The sequence below is a fragment of the Lagopus leucura genome, unplaced genomic scaffold (genome assembly GCF_019238085.1).
Source record: "Lagopus leucura isolate 7727_CA_CO unplaced genomic scaffold, USGS_WTPT01 Super-Scaffold_73, whole genome shotgun sequence".
In the NCBI taxonomy this organism is placed as follows: domain Eukaryota; kingdom Metazoa; phylum Chordata; class Aves; order Galliformes; family Phasianidae; genus Lagopus; species Lagopus leucura.
In genome coordinates, this window is record NW_024962252.1 from 8,367,367 (window position 1) to 8,386,287 (window position 18,921).

Consider the following 18,921-nt stretch of genomic DNA (forward strand, 5'->3'; position numbering starts at 1 on the left):
AAGACAGACAAGTTTAACTAATACACTGACACCCACAAACTGAATTCAGATCACACACATGTGATGCAAAGCAACAGCAATATGCATCAGTGCATTCAGTGTAGTCACAGACACTAGCCTGTGATTAATAGCCACTAATCTTCTTTCAAAATTCCCTGTGGAATAAGTCTAGTGATAGTGGGCAGTGAAGAATCAATTTCATTACAGCAGCCTCACTGCTGAGTAGTAGCAGATAACTTTTAGATGAGGTGGAAGTCAGTGGCTGGCCAGAGAAAAAGAACAGGCACAGAAGGCAACTGGCAACAATAATGTGAAGAAAAAAATGGATCGAAATTTATAAAAGAAATCTCTGGACTCAGTGTCCCAGAGAAGACATCTGGTTGTAAACTGCCTAGGTTTTACTGCAGGAAAAAGTTTTGAGCTGCTTTATCAAAAAGGTCACTATTACTTCTGTTACCATCTGAATGGCGACACAGTACACAGAAATACACAAATGTTTGGATATACTAGAAAGACTGGATTTCACAGCCCACAAATTACAGATTCTTGCATATATACCAAAATCCTCAAGAAAAATCTTAAGAAAATTCCCAAAAGGTAACAATTGTTCGTTGAAAGGGAGGACTTGTGGTGGCTTTTTTACTCTTCTTTGCTAACTCTGACTTCTTTGTTAAGTCAACTGTCAGAGGTAATAGCTCTCCTGCTCTAAGGGGACAAGACATGGGAGAAGAACTCTGCTGACAGGACCCTCCCAAAGGGACATTTTGCAACAGAGCAAACCTGCTGATGTCAAAATTCATTTCCAAAATATTCAAGTGTTCCAAAAATCTGATGGCCTATTTTTAAACACAGTCTGTGAAAGGAAAAGAAAGAATGAATCTATGACTGTGAGGTTTTAATATTTCTGAAAAGAAATTAAAAAACCCAACACACAAGATCTGGTTTTATGTTATTAATCACTGAAGTACTGGCAATTTACACCCTGCCTGATACGGGGAACTTTGCAGGAGATATACTAGAATATCAAAATTTGTAGAATGAAAAGTTGAGTTTAATTGCCCATAGGATAAAGGATTCTTTTCTTAGCTACTTTCAACAGAAAAATAGTTGTGCTAACATCTAGAGAGCAGCAAATATTGCTCATCTCTATTGTACTTGCTCCTGGGTATTTTTTGCGCCTTCAAACAAAGCAAGAAAGGTGCAAGCAATAAGAACTCTGCACACACACACACAAAAATCTGTTCAATACTTCTACGTAATACTTCTACATAGAGTACATTCCAGAAGGCTGTATTTTGGAGCCTATGCACCATTTCAAATTACTTGGCAAGCCATTTTTCAAAGTTGTTCTGATACCAAAGCTTAGTAGTTTGTTCCCTGTCTGTATGTTTAGGTGCTTAAATACTTTTTAAGTTGATCCCAAAACTGGGAAATATGGTTTTTTTGTTGTTGTTATTTTTAAATGGAATCAAGTTCCTATGGCATCGGAATACTTTGTAATATGAATACTCGTAATGTGACCATCCTTGGAGATTTTCAAAAGCCATCTGGTTATAATTCTGGGCAGTAGCCTCTAGCTGACCCCACTCCGGCAGCGGGGTTGGACCAGAGCATCTTTAGAGGCCCCTCCCAGCCTCAGCCATTCTGTGCAGTTCTGTGACCCAGCAGCACCACCCCAATACTGGAACTTGTGAAGTATGAAAATGGAGAAAAAAGGTATTTGCACAGGAAGATACAGAATTAAGACAGTCTCGCCATTACTGAAAATGCTTAATTTAATGCACAACTTTAGTGCCACTGAAAACAAAACTATAGCCATCAGTGGAGCTGCTTCACAAAAACAAGGAGGTACTGTAAGGTATATCTCTTTGTAATGGCCTTCTCCTTGCATGTTACTTCTGCTTCAAGATCAGAAGACCTACATATTTCTAATATATTGAAAAAATAACAACTGTACTGAATGTATATTCACTCCATTAAGAAGAAAACATGACCAATGACCCGACTGCAATTAGCCAGATGTGATTTTTTTTAAAAAAACATTTTACATTAAACAGAAGATAAATAGTAATTTAAGAAACTAACATTTAAGCTACTGCATTTTACCACAAAATGTCATTTTGCAGTATCTTCATTCCCATAGTATGAAGTCTTATTGAGAGCATTACAAACAGCTTACTTACACTGATACATGAACAGAAAATTAATAGTGATGCAAACCTGTAACTTTTCATCCACATCATCATCACTTTCATCAAGGTCTTCATGGAGTAATCGCCATTCATATTCTACATGAACATGAGAATTAAATCTTCCAGACAGTGCTTGAGTTAGCTGAGGAATAAAACATGACTGTTGACACCTATGGTACGTGCAGAACTTACTTTTAAAACACCATAACTGAAAACAAACAAGAATCACACATTGAAGGAGCTCTGGTTTCCAAGTACAAATCTCACCTTTGTTTTAGAAACGAACTTCAGTAATTTGGAAAGTCATTACAATGGGGTAAGTTCAAACAGTGATGCTCTGACCAACCACAGCACAAAGGAATCAAAAACAACCAGTCTTTGCATTACAGGCCCACTCTCCAATTTTTGACAAGAAACACCACAACCAATTTGCTTCAACTTAGAAACTGCAAGTCAAAGAAATCAGCTGCAGTGGCAGATGTTTTGAAACAGATTCACTTATCAAGGCACCCTGACCCCATCAGTCAATTTTCCAGGCTTATTAGACAAAGTGATGGTAGCAAACTTCATTTCTATGGCCTTAACCCTTAAAAAGTATTTTACTGGTTCAATTTCAATAGGTTGTCTGACAAAATTTTTGTGGATGAGACTCCAATATCTCAATCACAACCATCCTTTGGCCCCAGTAAGTAAAACATTTCCAAAGATTCTAAGAAAAAAAAATTCTTGAAAGCATATACATTTATTGTTTTTCCTAAGCAGAAAACTACTCTGGAAAATTTTTGTTGAATATTCAATTGTAAGCACTTATTCAGACATACTTCTGCTTATAAATCAACAAACATAAGGAAAGATGTCACACTTACCAATTCTTCACAGTGAGCATGCTTTAGGCGCTTAGCTATATCAAGTGGTGTCTCTCCTGACTCATTAGCTGCATTATATCAAGAAAAGAAAGATAGGACAATAGGAGTCATTATTACTGTCCATTGCTAAAGACAAAGATATACCTGCAAGCACATAATGAAGTAATATACCAACACAACCTAGAATTCATTTCTTCCCTTTGTATGTAGGTCCAACTAAGACCAGCCCAGTGAATATGATAAGCAGTAGCAAGTCAATGTGTCACACACATGGAATGATGGCCATGAAAGGGCAGTGCATAATTAGGCCAGGTGTCAGTCGAAAATCTCAATGCTTACCAAGATTTGTTTAAAAACAAGTACAATGCACAGGTCAATTTAAACTTGAAATAAGCAATGAATATTGATTTTTTTCAAACAATTACTATTCACAGAGCTGTTAAAACAGGTGAGGAGAAAAAGCATGTATTCCACCCTTGTGTTTTTCTTATCTGCAGCAGTGACAAATATGAAACTGAAGTACACATTACCCTTTTACCTATTTCAATGGAAGCTTTCCCTCTCAGCAGCAATTTGAGGCACTCAACATTGTCGGTCAGACAGCAGTAGTGGAGGGCTGTACTACCTTTACACGTCTGCTTGTCTAGATTGCCACTGTTGGAGTATGAGGAAGAAGGGGAATGCTGATTAAAATCACTTTCTTACACTGTATCAATAAGCCTTTATCATTACAAGATTTTTAAATAACAAAATTACATTTTGCATAATAAAATTACATTTTTAAATAATAAAATCAGATAATAAAAATAATTTAAAGTATTACTTGGCAGAAAAGCAGAGTCAATAACATTTTAGTATTTTCAACAAACTCACCTGTTCTGCACTAAAAAGTCAACTATGTGGAGGGACGTTCTATCAACTGATCTAACAGCGAGGTGGAGTGCTGTTTCATCTTGCTCCTAGGAATAACATAAGCGTACAGAGCACCACTTAAAATCTTATCTCCATTAGAAAACAAAGTCCTTTTTAATTATAAGAGCATACTGCACTTTTTAATAACCTTTTTTTCTAATAAAAATTGCCACACTTACATGTCCATTGGCCAGTGGGATTTTTTCTGTGAGATCTACACCGTCAGCATACACTTGAACTAATCCAAGAATGTCTCTTGACTTGACAGCTTCACAAAGAGCATGCAATTTAGCTGCATTGTCAGCATGCTTTTTTCTTGCATATTTTCTCTCAATATACTTGGCAGTAATATAATCTTTTCTTGCATTCCTGAAATTGAATATAATTTACTGTTATATTTTTTTAGCTAGAACTTCCATAGATCCATGCAAGTCATTTGAAATAACAGCTGAGAAAGCCTGTATTTCTCATTATTCTTCTTCTTAAAATATTCATCAAATATATGGCATCTCATATTTTCAAGACAAAATGGAACCACAGAAGATTAATTAGTCAATATCAAAACAGACCATAAGTTTTTTTCCCTCTGAATCAAAGCTTCATAAATCTGTTTTGCTAGCAACAGTCTTTCAGGTTGATGTTTTCCTGACTTGTACTCCTCCGTGTGCTGGAAAGGAATGGAAGGCATGGGACACAAAAGTCTATGTCTGGTCAGACTATCCAGGCCTTCAATCTATGTTCACTGCAGTGACTATGGTCTGTAAAGCAACTGTTCGCCACAGCCAGAACAGAGAGAAGGTAGCAGAGTTTTTAGTTTCACCTCCAAACTGAGATGAAAACTACCATTTAGGATATCTGAATCAGTATATGAATGACCTCTTATGCTGCTAATACATAACTAACAAATGACGATTCTTCTTCCCATCACAGTAAGACAAGACCTGGCACGACTCTCATAAGCCTAACTCCTTATCAGCTCTTGGGATGTACATAATATTGCTCAGAAAGCGTTAGACAAAGACAAAATGTATCATCTTCAACATTACAACAATGGGCAAAAGGAAAAATACAAAATAAAAAAATCGATGAACAACAGATTGAACTAATGGATAGCTTTTGCCCCTGAAGAAGAGAATGGTGTTCCTTTTTTATTTTAAAAAGTGCCTCTTTTCAGGATCATTTTTTAAAGTATTCTATGCTACTGATTTAGCATTCAGTGAGAGCAATTTTAATTATTAATTTTTTTTTTTTAAAAATTATGGATAGAAGTAGTCAAAATTATTTTAACTGAAGCATTTTATACTGGCTATGTCAGAATGGTGGAAGTCTAGATAACATATAAATAGTGTTATCCAAAGCCGCTCTTCTGGGTTTGTTTCTACATTGTTTACCAGCTCTCCTATACAGCCAAGTTGGCAGCTGTCCTTGCTGTGTCTCTGCCATCACAGTTCAGTGTTTTCGAGGAATTCAGTTAAATGTTCTCTCTTTATTCCATACAGTTACGGACTGGAGTCCTGGGCAGAGTCTCTACAAAACAGGTATTTAGTACCTGTCAGATAAAATGCTCACTTCATTCTCATTTCTATTTTGTATTTAAAAAGCACAAAATAAATAGTTTTGGTTTAAATTCAGATCCTTGTGCCCTTGTATGTCTTTAAAATTCTTTAATGGGTAATCTCTTATTTCTTCTTGTTTCACAACTCATGACTTGGAGAGCTGGTAATAGAATTCTATTACGGAAATTACAAGCAGATAAAATTCAATAAAACAGCTATGTAAAGCATCAAGAAAAAAATAAAAGCTTACTCCATGATTATAAGTTTAAGATATCACACATCTTTCATGGTGTGCTGGCACAAACCATAATGGGACAAGTCATTAGCAATGCCAAATAACATGCCTGCCTTTTTTCCAGTAAGTAGCTCTTTACTTACATATCACTGCTTGGATTAGGTTTGACCATCTCATCAACTGGCAGACAGCATTCCATAATTTCATTAAAACCAGCATTCCCAATATTCTTTGCAAGCTGGTAAAAAAAACAAAACCAAAAGCAAACATCCACAATTCACTTAAGATATGTTCAGTCACTGGACATGCACATACTAGAGGGAGGACAAGAGAGAATGGGAGCCAGGACTTCTGGTTTCTTATTTCTATTTCTGCTACTGTATCAGTGATCAAGAACCAATCATGGTAACTTATTGGACAACAGTTTTCAACTGGGATTTAACAGACAAACAAACTGAAAGAGCAGCTGATAGTGGTTACCTCTCTGTGTATCAAAGCCAAACACACAAATTTTTTCCTCTGATGACTAATTATTCAGCATCTTTAGAATTTTAACATGCTAAGTATTTGCAGACTCCTTCAATTTTTAATCTCAGAGGCATATTTATATTTGTATGTCAAACAGCTGTTTGAAGAGCAACCAAGAGTAGGAAGACTCGGAAAACAAAAATATTAAGCCTTTATTAATTAGAATTCTAAGATCAGGCAAAGTTTACGCTACCAGAGATGATTTTCAAGATTGGAACAATATATCAAAACACACTTGTTTTGGAAGTATTTTCAGTATTACTCAAGTCAATAAAAGCAATTTAATTACCAAAAGTTCAGATGTTCCAAGCACATCTAATGTAAGTGATTGCATTCTGGAATAGTGAACACCAAGTTCTCTATGGATTCCTGAGCATTCAATGCAAGTTAGAATTCCCAAATTTGTTGAAAGCCAGGTAGGATCTGAAACAAAAAGTACTCACAGGATTAAAATTATTTATGGGAATGACTTCATTCTAGAAAATGTAATACACAGTAATGATCTCCTGGAAAAAATAAGATTATCATACATAAATTATCAGATTCCAGTATTTATGCTTTTTAATTTTCTCTATTGAGAATCATAAGCCAGGATTTTCTATGGGGCAAGCAGTGGAAACACATTTTTTATAATTTTGTGTTTGTAAAGAAAGCTGCTGAGATAGTCTAGCTTGTCATTTTCCACAACTTTCAGTAATTACAATTCTTGAAACACCATTCTTTTATAACACACCAATAAAATGTCACTGCATTCTTAAAGAGGTCACTTTAGGTGCAATGGAAACTAAACTAACAATGCCTTAGAGTTTTTCTCTTTATTTCAAGTATGTTTTAGTTTATGTGAAGCAGCAGTGATTAAGAAGCATACATACAGTACCACACTACAATGCATTGTCACTCAACTATCATTCATTACCCTTCCTTGCCCTTTTTCCTGCTATTTTGCATTCTTGCTAAATCCTATTATTTTCAAGTTAAGGAAATAATTTCAGGAGAATTAGGCTGCTTGAAATTATTTATTTTAAAATAATCTTAATGCTTAAAATTATTTGATAACATGTGATAGCAGATATTTAGAATCATCTTTAAAGACAGCAGGATTGACACTTCTCACAATTCTACACATATCTATTGCTGGAAGTTACTCATCTACAAAAATGCAGACTGGTTCAGAACTGATGTTTTCAGATAAAGCGTCAGATCAAAAAGCCTAAGTCCTGCAGTGCCTCTCTAACATAAAATAGCACAGCAAACAGCAGGAATTTAAAAAGCATAAAAGCAGAAAATCACAGATCAACAAAACTCAATGCAGCAAACTACAGTCAGCAAGTGCATTCTCTTCCAAATAAATAATAGTCTTAGACCAATACCCTGGCTCACTTTCAAACAAAAAAAGGGGAAAAATGTTGTATTAGGAAAATGATTCAAGTATCTTACTGTTCTCCAAATTTGCCCAAATCTTATCTACGGTGTGAGCTAAAAAAGCTCAATTGATTTATATCAGCAACAGGAACAACTAACAAAACACATCACATAAAAGCTACCTTTCCAGTAACAATTTCCCTCCACTTAAAATATACATACAACAAATCAATCTTACTAAAACAGTGTAAATTAAATTATTAGCATATTCTACTCCATCTATAATCTTTGTGAGATAAGCAGTAGAAGTGAAAGTGTCAAATATCACTCTCATGATACACAACAGTTTTACCTATTAGAAATATGCTTAATTGAATCACCTTGTGCTCCACAGTCACAACACACATCATTTCCAGTCATCCTTTGGACTTCAGATATAATTTCTTTTGTCAGTTCCTGGACAATATTATTTTCTCCTGTGTTATCATCTCCTTTGAATGCATTATTTAAAGCTTCCTCTTTGCTGTTTTGTAGAACAGATGTCCATCTAAAATGGCAGGAATATTTTGCTATTAAATGTTTCAGCACTTCTAAAGTTCAAGGTAATGTCTGAGTTGGACACAAACATCAGAAATAAAATTAGGGAAGTAACTCACATTTGACATTCCTGTTCATCTTCAGCTTGGAAGTGGTATGTCCTGTCATCTGCATAATAAATATTTCACAGACTGATTACAAAACTGTTTTTGCAGAAAACTCAGAAAAATCTAAAATTGATTACGTTTGACTCTCTAGTCTCATCCCTGGAGTACTGACAGGCAAAAAGCCTACTCATCACGTTTCACTCATACTGGGTACAGTTAGCTCATCTATGTTTACATACGAGGATTTGTTCCTCTTTAAACAGAAACCTGTCTTCAGAGCTGAGCTTTTCCTGCACAAGCACCTGGGGAAAGTTTCCATATTCTAGATATATCCTTAGTAATCTTAAGTCTGAAGTTTTGTTGGGTGCAAGGAGGAGTGTGTCTAGAATACAGACTCCATATTTGAGTTCATCAATGTATCTAAGAAAAGATTTCAACGTTCTTCCAAATAATCAACAAATGCAAACCAAACAGACACAAAGTTACAAGATACAATTCAAGAAAAAGATACCATCATGATAAGCCCTAAGCTTTTTCAACTACATAGAACAAAAAGTTCTATTTACTACTACTTTCATAGTTCTAAGCACTGGTATCACGCTGTACTAATCCAATAAAAACGTATGACACGTTTTAAGTCCAAGAAAGAAATGACAGCACAGTTCAGTGATGTGGTTGGCTTTAAAATTAGAATAGTTGATGAGTAGAACTGGTGACAGAAAGATATTTTATGCTGAAAATTCCTAAGGTACAAAAATTGCAGGGGGAGTGTGGAGGAGCACAAAAGGACATAAGAAGAGTAATGTCAAAGCAAAAGCATTGTTACTCTTGGTAAGGGGCACAAAGTGATATGGAATGAAGGAACAAGCAGAGCTCTAAAAACAAGCAGTTTTCCAAAGACACAGGTGCAGTTAACTTGCATTACGCTACAAGGGTGAAATGGTAAACTGTCCTAGGAAGGGCACTTCATAAAGCCCTTCCTTTATTGTAATTCATTTTAGCATTCTTTAGCATTTTACTTTAGTGTTGAAACATCTTCAGAAACGAAGCAAAATCCTTTAGTGTTAACTGCAAGTAAAAAAACCTAAACAACAAACCTACGTGATATGAGGTCAAAACATTTTTTCTCCTCTGGGTTTGTTTTCACTTGGCAGGTTAACAGATTGAGCTTTGCTGGAGGTCGGTTAGCCTATTTAAAGATAAAACAAGATACAAGTTTTAGTATATTAATACTGACTGAGCCCTGCAGTCCCAAAACATAGGATAACATCCAGCGTGCCAGAAAGACTTGACGAATGACTGCTGCTTCAATTTTTAAGATACCCAGGTTTTTAATTATGTTTTCTTCTGAACAATGGCTTTGTAAATCACATTTTCTTACATTTAGCTCACTGATAACTGGACTAACACTAGCATTTTGTAAGAGGGGAGGGGAAAATATCCTTTTAATTATTCTTTGATAGTCCTTCGATCACCTAACCAATATCACTTATCTCAAACCATCAAGTATAACAAAGAGACAGATTCATTTTACTTTAGTTTAAGCTTCTAACATTTAGACATTTAGTTTTAAAAAGTTAATTAATCTACATTTTCAATAACCAGTGAAGAAAGACTCTCAGCAGATGGCTCCTTGCACCAGCCTTCCACACTGGAGGAAACTAAGAAGTCTGCACACAAAAGTTATGCACCAAGCATGCGCAAAACTAAGCTCAGGCAGTTTATTATCAAAAAACCGTGGTTAAACAGTGTATTATACTCTATACATACTTTATACAAGTATATAAGAGTATGTAAGTATACACACTCTGACAGATACTTTCTAGTCAAGTTCCTCTCGCAAATGTAAGTTCCTTATGAGTAAGGAGTCACAGTGCTTTATTAAAAGCAAAATGAATAAGCAAATTTCCTTTTCAAAAAGTCTCATAAAGGCTACAAAGACTTTTCAAATAGCAACTCTGCACCAATCTCTTCTTTCCCTTCATCTACCAGTCTTCCAGATCCATAGTAGGATCTATACAGTTATTTTTAACCTTGGCTTGATGAATTAGGAATTAAGAAATTACTACTGTAAAGACAGAAGTACACATGAATACATTACCATGTTTAGTGCTGCGTTCTAACCTTTTGAACATATCAAGTTGCTAAAACAAGATTTAATCATCTAAGAACAAGAATTATTATCAAATGAAGCTGAACTATCACTTAATGTTATTGACTTGCAATCAATCATAAGAGATGTAGATCTTCTTAATATCTTCCACATTTATTGATGGAAACATTTCATTCAAAAAAGAAATGAACAACAAGTCTGAAGAATCCTTGAAACAATATGAGAAAATGTTGCAGCTGGCCAAAAATGGAAAACAACAGAATTCTATTCGAAGGTTAGTGAGACATCAGAACCATGGAAGAACATAAGGGAAACTACTACGCACTTTTTCCTGTTTAAGAAAAAAAAAAAAGTTATAGCCCTCTTGGAAACAAGCAAGCTCATTCTTTGCCCAACCCAGCCACCAGACATAACATAAAGTCATGCATGTTTTGAAACCTCCAGGACACTAGCTGGGCAGTGTCAACTAAATTGTACCCATGAGAGGTTTTGGAAGCACTGAAATGACAATTAATTGAGAACCACATTGCATTCTCTGCCTAGTGAACAGCTTATCAAATTACAGACATTCATTTTAGTTGTAAAAGGACACACAGCTTTCATTATTTTACCCTATGAGCAACAAGAGTTGACACTAGAAACATGAAGATGCAAGAACGCATCTTCAAAATGACACTTTGAGCTCATTTTTTGAGTTATACTTAAATATACTTAGTTGCCATAGCAGTAAGCTTTCCAGTGTATACATTTCTAACGTATTTAATATCCAGTACCAAAACCATAACAAAATTCCTTGATAGTAGAACTTTCATAGTCCTCTATTTGCAGAACATGACCAAATACCATTTACTCTCCGGAAACTCAAACTATCTTTGAGGAATCTTTGAGGGTAAGTTTGTTTTTTTTTACCGAGAGAGTGGTGAGATGCTGGAACAGGCTGCCCAGAGAGGCTGTGGATGCCCCATTCCTGCAGGTGTTCAAGGCCAGGCTGGATGGGGCAGTGGGCAATCTGATCCATTACTTGATCTAGTGGCTGGCAGCCCTGCCTGTGGCAGGGGGGTTAGAACTTGATTCCTGGGGGCCCTTCCAACCCAAACCATGAATCTTCAAGTTTCTACCTTCGTGCTTCTTGATCCTGAAGCCATTTGTGAATTCCTGTTTATATTGTTCAGTTGGTCTCTGTTACTGTTTTACTCATCTGAGTATGTTAAATTGTAGTCAGGTAGATGTCAAAAAACATTCCAGTTGCTAAAAATTACACTAAGAAGTAGTGTCTATTTTTCAGCCAATCTTTATCTTGCACATTGCTTCATGAATACTAATTTATTTGAAGATGCCTAAAAATCCAGGTCCTGCACATACTCTGACACAGGCATGTTCAACATTATAGCTAGGTTAGAAGAAATCATACTTTCCCCATCCATAACAGCAGACCACTTGACAGGGAAATGTGGGTGAGAATAAAGCATGTGGAACTGCCTGAAGACAGCTGTTGTAGAAACTAACCCAAAAAAGGAAAGCTACAAGACCAAAGTGGAAAACCCCATGAAGAAAATATAACCTTTAAAGGGAAGAAACTTATACATTTTTATTTAACGGAGTAAACAAAACTGACTACTGAATTTCTGAGAAATGGTTCATTTTGATGAACAGCTGGGAAGAGATGATGGCACATCATATTTTAGTTGATACGGTATCAGCACCGAGGATGCTTGGAAATCAGTGCTGTTGCTCCAAAAATCTCAGAAGTTACTCAGAGTAGCCCAGAAAATCCTTAAGAAATAGAAATTGCCACTACCCATTTCAGTGTCTATGACGTACGTGTAGATTTATTTATTCATTTATTTATTTATTTTGCACAGAGCTGCCACCAATGCATATGGAGAAACATAGCAAATAAGGAAAAACAGAAGTGGTTTTAAAATGAGAAGATACTCTTCTAATTTTTTTTATTAAAAGAAGATCAAAACCACACTTGTGAAACCTACACAGCTAACCCCACATTTAAGTATCTAATTTAAGTAACTGATTCCCAGCTACAGCTGCACAGATTTCAGTGGGAACTTAGAATTCCTAAGAATGTGTGACCATCCGGTAGAAAACTCATATATAGAATCGGTGTCTTGGTAGAACTCAGTAAGTGCACTTGTACATAGAAGTCTGAACATTTTGCTCTACAAGTGGATTTTGTAGACTCTGCTACCTCTAAGCTGCCCCAAGTCCACTCCTGTTGTCGCACATTCAATGACAAGTCCAGTGACAGGACACAGAGACATTAGTATAGAAATACTGACAGATTTTACTCTAGCAAGGACACACTCAAACAGAGAGGAGAATTCCAAAGTCGGAGCAGTGACTCTTTTGCACTCCCTAGCTCCTGGCTGTCAATTCAAAAAGCAACAGCTTCTGGTTATATGCACAAATGTGGGATTGATTCATTTTTGCTGCCAGGGTCAATTTGTAGTCATAGCAACAGGCATAACAAGATAAAGAGCAAAAGGGTTCATAAGAGGATCAAGAAACAGGACTCTTTATTGGACAAAGAATGGGAAATACTGCCACTGACTTGATTTTTGCTCTAAGAAACCCAAGTTTCAAGAAAGCAAGCTAAAAAAGAGAAAGGTAAGGGAAAGGGGAAATAACTGAGTTCACAGCCAAGTGTAAAAGTTAGGAAGTAGGAAAGCCCAAAGTTTTAAGTATAAAGCATTAAAAGTTACTATGCTGTAAATATTGGTAGCAAAGAAGCTTTTAATGCATTCTATTTCATCTTTCTGCTAGACTTTGGCTTCAGTTACTTTTCTTCAGTAGTTACTCTCCAGAAAGTTACCTTCATAACAGAGTAATTTAAGTGAGAGAAAAGATCCAACATTCTTTTAGATTGTCTTGTAAACATAAAAATTGTTTTACCCACAAGTAGAAGACAGCTAGCACCCAACCATATATTTTCCACATACTGAAGTTAAAATTTGATTTTTAGGTAGTCTGGTAAAATATGAACAGTTTATAAGAATAAAAGCAGTCCTTAAAAAGAAAACTTTTTTTTTCCATTAGCAGTCTTTAGCATTAAAGCAGCTGTATTTTTAGATACTGTGTATGTCTTGATACATTTCTGAAACACTGCCTTAGAAAAATGTATCCATCATATTCAAAACACTGCATCAGGAATGTAGCTAACTCCAGATTATAAATATAGACCAGCATATTTGTCTTTTTGTATTAGCAACCATGTACATAAAATACTGTAAACAAATACTTACTGTACCATGGGAAATTGTAAGAAAACCATTTTTAACTGAGCACTTCCTTTTCTGCCACACTTTTCTGATTCTGGTTTAAAGAGAGGGAAAAAAGAAAAAATGATTCAATCTTTAATACATTATCACATTACTTTGGTCTTAAGACATACTTTTCCCTACTAGAGCCCAGCAGTACTTACCCATCACTTTTCTTGTACAGACTCCCATTTCGTTCAGTGCCATGTTCCTTGTTTCCCTGAGGCTGATGTAAACTGTAAGCTGTACTCTGACGAATCTGAGAATCCTGAAATATAAAGAACAGCAATTTGTATTCCATTCCACATTTTCAACCAAAATATCCATCTTACTAATGAGTTTCAGAGCCTTCCCTTCTGCTCTAATCCGACAGGCCAATCAAAGCACACATTTCCTCCGACGAGGAGAAAAAGACAATTTCTTTTTCAGAAGACACGGAAGACACTTTGAAAGGTACTAGAAATGACTCCTAAAATCCCTTTGCTTTTACTTAGCTTTGCTACTGCCTTTATGTTTTTAACCAGAGCAATGGGCTTTCCAATTCATGCAAACCCTGCAGTTCATACACACTAAGGATTATTATTAGCTGCAATTCCTAGTGTGCTCTTTCATTGTAAAAAATAAAAACACATAAATAAATTTGAGATGGTTTTCCTTGTGGGAACTGAGTCAAGCTATTCGCTTTGAAAAGAGAGAGAGAGACTTACTAGAAACACAGCTCAGGAGGCATACAGGAATTAGTAGGTAAAACTGTAAAGTTTTTTTCTGTAAGACTAATCTAAACCAAACCAAAATATCTTGAATGCAGCAGAATGCTGTGACAGGAAGGAGTAAACTGAACCATTCCAACTGCTCTCAAAACTCCTGATAAAGGACCCACCTGCTGCAGGAGTCCAGTTCATTAAAAAACAAACAGGAACCTCGTAATGAAAAATCAGATATGACATGCTGTATGAGCAGCAGCAGCAGCAGCATGATGCAATGGACTTTCCAATGCATGCACCCACACTGACTAGGATTTACAATATTTATTGTTTTCTTCTCTATTTTTGCTATACTGATGTAAGACACCTTGATTATATACAGCATATAATATAAGTAGAGCAAGAAAAATAGAACAATCACAAAGAAAATAGCTCACTTTAATGACTATCTGAGCTAATACAAACAAAACCTTAAGAGCAAGTAAGACATAAACTCACAAACTTGATGAAAATCCTCTTGTAAAAAGATGAGATAGTATGTCTCAGATACATGAGGAGTATGGTCATAAGATACATTAGGTTTGGGTTTCCAGAGCGTACACATGATAAAATCTACAGTAATCTAAGAAGCATGCATTTAAAACATTATTTCTCTCTAGTTACCATTAGCTTCACGGACTTCCTTAGCCTAAGAGTTACCTCCAGGTATAAGTAGTGGGAAAAAAAAACAACTAAAACTAAGAACAAATTCCTCCTCAACAGTAATGGCAACAGCAGTGAGAAACATGGCAGGGACAGAGCCACCACCTACAAGCCCCATTCAACATGCTTCCAGCCTAACTCCACAGCTCCCAGCTGCAAGATGCCAGCTCATCCTGAATGCAGGCCTGGAGAGAACCACCTGCTGAGAACCATGGGCTGAGCTGAAGGCTGCAGAGTCCAGCTGTTCTTTTTTGGCAGAAGCAGCCTGTGCCCATGTCCCTGTCTCTTGGCTAGTGCTGTAGGAAGCTGTATCAGGTAGCAACAGCATGCATACGGAGCTTTCAAAGGTACTGCAAAACCACCACTTAAAATGACCATGCCTGACAAAGCATCCGTTCAGATTTAAGTCAGTATGTTTATCATTCTTCCTTGGTCTGTTTATAAAAAATTATTTGGTTTTGCACTCCAACTGCCAAACATGAAAACATTTGAGAATTCTTATCACTGATTAAGAAGTATTGCATATGTACATTTACTGACTTCTGAAGAATATCTGATCAGACACTGCCTATTATGTCCTAGCAATGCCTTAATCTCTGCCTCCCATTACTGTCTTGCTTCTGTAAAAGAACTCCATTCCCAAGCAGATTAGAAGCCTTACAGGAAATTAATTTCAGTTCTCCACATCCTCAATTATACAGAGATTTCAGATGGCCTCCAACACCTGCCCTGAGTAGAATTCCCATTACTTAAGATCATGCTGCTCCCTTTTGTGGAACATTTTCTGCATTTCAACTACCTCCCTTCAGCTGTTGTTTACTCTCAGTTGCTATGTTTGGCCAGACTGGCAAGTCAATGATACAAGCTTCCTGCCTTATTTCAACTAGAGAGGAAGCTGCTGTAGATGACGTGTATTTCCACACATTCATTTCTATGAACAGGATCTTTATAAATTCAGTGTTATTTCACGACGGGGGTTAAGGACAAGAGTAAAAGACTTCCAATTTTAAATCCCTGGTTCAGGCAGTGACCAAATTAATGGTGTGCTATGTGATTTCCAGATGATGGCTTTCCACAGCCTCTGGACAAGCAAGTTCGTGATTCTGGTCTAGCTTCTGAAAGACATTATGCCATACGACCAATCTCCATCACAATTAACATCCTTCCGGACAATGTAAGCATCCCTTTCCCATGTGTGGGCTCATCCTTTTATTTTTGCTTTTTTTTTTCCTGATTTGTATATTTCACACAGCAGGAGAACAAATCACAGACAGTTGACCCAATGGCTGCCATGGAGAAGCAGGAGCAAGGTACATGACCTACGAGAGGAAATAAAGCACTGCACGCTGTAGGACATTAAAACTAAAGCAGAGTATTGCTGTTTTAAATCTCTCTTGAACATACTAAGATCAGGACAGATTGAAAAACACAAGCCAAATTGGCTGATCTTTGTTCGCTTTATCAGCTTTGAAAAGTACAAGAAAAGGTGAGTCATTTCATTGCAGCTTGTTTATAGTGAATCACTTCTCTGACCATAAACAGGTTCAAAATGATTTCTTTCAAAATCTCATGAAGATTTCTAAATAAAGCTTAATTACACAACTAAAAATTAAATGAATGTGACAACAGTACTCTGTAAGGATAGTTTCTGACTACTGGGCCCCAATCTGGAGTACTGCATCCAGTTCTGGGTCCCCCATACTGGAAAGATGTGGAGCTGTTGGAAAGGGTTCAGAGGAGGGCCATGAAGATGAACAGAGAGCTGGAGCACATCTCTTACAAAGACAGGCAGAGGGAGCTGGGCTTGTTCAGCCTGGTGAGGAGAAGGCTCTGGGGAGACCTCATTGCAGCCTTCCAATATTTTAAAAGGGATTATAAACAGGAGGGGAATCAACGTTTTACAAGTGTAGGCAGTGATAGGACAAGGGGGAAATGGGTTTAAGCTCAAGGAGGAAAGGTTTAGATTATCAGGAGGAACTTCTTTACAGAGGAAATGGTGAGGTGCTGGAACAGGCTGCCCAGAGAAGTTGTAGATGCTCTGTCCCTGGAGGTGCTGAAGATCAGGATGAGGCCCTGGGCTTAGTACCACATCTGGAGGTTGGAGGCCCTGCCTGTGGCGGGCGGGTGAGGGGGGTTAACTTTATGATCCTTGGGGTCTCTCCAACCCAAGCCATTCTGTGATTCTACTGGCAAGAGAGATCCTATAAACCTAGCTATCAGCCCAACTATCTGAATGCAACAGAGCTTTCCAAAGAAGGTGCTTTAAATTTTACATGGAAAATTTTGGCTAGCTATTTCACAGCTCCCATGTAGCAAGTGTTGAGACTGCCCATATCTCTCTGTGCACAAAGCTGCCAGAAAGCCCTTAGAGCTTTCCAAGAGGTTCTCTCACATTTGTGGCACCATTTCCAGGAGGATTTTTCAGTGACCTATCACTATCTATTACAGTCCCACAAACTCTCCAGCAGATCTATCTGCCAGAACCTCCTGCAGGCAGCCTCTCCTATAGCACAGCTGTGAAAAATTTTAAGACAAAGATTATTCCATTTTGCAGTTGCCTAAAGAGATTGCACATTCTACCAAAGAGGCAGAGGAAGTGGTAGAAGATTTCAACACTGACTTGAAGTTACCTTTAATGCTAACAGTTTGGAGTTACGCACGAGCAGAACAGGTCAATCCCATGGACTGAGAGGGTCCAACAACCCAACTGTCTTGCTTTAGCTTAAGCTTGTACGTAAGACCTTAACAATTAAAGAGGATGCAGGAATGACAGAAGTGAAGACAATACTACTCTAAAGTTAACCTTGATGCCTGTAGGAGCTCTAGAGTTTGGAAAAGTTAAAAAAATAAAGACAAACAACATATAAATATCTAAGATGGACACACAGTGACCTCTTAAAAAGAAGCTTCAGTACAAATCAGGCTTGAGAAAGTTCTGTGCAGGAGGAAACAATGTATTCAGATGCAACAAAAAAGGTTCACTATGAATATTCACACATTTGTCATGTTTTGTTTTCTTAAGCAGAAGCATTCAGCAACATTCTATTGTTTCATACATTAAGGCCATTTTAATTAAGAATACATGTGTCCTTAATATCTTGCAAGAACATCAAATCAAGTAACTGGATTTAATTCCCAAAAGAAAGTGAATAGGAAATAACCAATTTGTCCTGCAGTAATTTTCTTTTCCAAGAACAATCTTTTTTTTTTTTCTTTTTTCTTTTTCTTTTTTGGTAATACCAGAAACAAGGGGATACAAATAAAAGAACCACTCTTCCCATACCAACAAAAAAAAGCTCAGAGGAAAAATCCAGTTTCTTGGAATCTGAATGGAAAGCATGCCAATGATTTTCATTAAGACATAGTAACACTTACTCTCCTAGACTTCGGTCACAAAATGTAAATGCATTTCAGGAAAGAAAAAGAAATCAGTTATAGTAAAGGAAATTACAGTGCAACAAGAATAATACTGGTGGACCTTACAGCAGATTACAGTAGGGTTGTTTGGAACACCACTGATTAATTCTTTTCAAACAACATTAATAAGTGTATTACATTTCACGCTCTGAAGGCGTTACCTAAATTTACAGAATTAACACATAACTACTATAGCATAAGGCACTTTCAACACGTCTGTTTTCAAGCACAACAAAAGCAGTTCAATTGATAAACCTATTTGTGGTGTGCTTACCACAACTCATTATACATTCGTATCATCGATAAACAGGTAAACGCAGAGGACAATCCCCAGCAATCATGAAATCTGAGTGCTTTTCTTATCTCTCTTGAACAAAGACCCAAGCAGAATAGGAGATATCCTAATGCACGCCTAATA

General features: G+C 36.7%; 1 protein-coding gene across 3 annotated transcripts in view; it reads right to left on the reverse strand.

Annotated features, from left to right (window-relative positions):
* Nucleotides 1-18,921, reverse strand: part of ASAP2 (ArfGAP with SH3 domain, ankyrin repeat and PH domain 2) — an 89,870-nt gene that overhangs the window by 16,393 nt on the left and 54,556 nt on the right. For all 3 annotated transcript variants that reach the window (XM_042890078.1, XM_042890071.1, XM_042890064.1), the window contains exons 10-21: nucleotides 13,845-13,948; nucleotides 13,666-13,735; nucleotides 9,397-9,484; nucleotides 8,308-8,356; nucleotides 8,032-8,198; nucleotides 6,579-6,712; nucleotides 5,905-5,999; nucleotides 4,150-4,339; nucleotides 3,932-4,017; nucleotides 3,597-3,712; nucleotides 3,059-3,126; nucleotides 2,221-2,334 (exon numbers count right to left, since the gene is read on the reverse strand). In XM_042890078.1, the coding sequence (XP_042746012.1) occupies nucleotides 2,221-2,334; nucleotides 3,059-3,126; nucleotides 3,597-3,712; nucleotides 3,932-4,017; nucleotides 4,150-4,339; nucleotides 5,905-5,999; nucleotides 6,579-6,712; nucleotides 8,032-8,198; nucleotides 8,308-8,356; nucleotides 9,397-9,484; nucleotides 13,666-13,735; nucleotides 13,845-13,948 (1,281 nt within the window). The remainder of the gene's footprint in view (nucleotides 1-2,220; nucleotides 2,335-3,058; nucleotides 3,127-3,596; nucleotides 3,713-3,931; nucleotides 4,018-4,149; nucleotides 4,340-5,904; nucleotides 6,000-6,578; nucleotides 6,713-8,031; nucleotides 8,199-8,307; nucleotides 8,357-9,396; nucleotides 9,485-13,665; nucleotides 13,736-13,844; nucleotides 13,949-18,921) is intronic.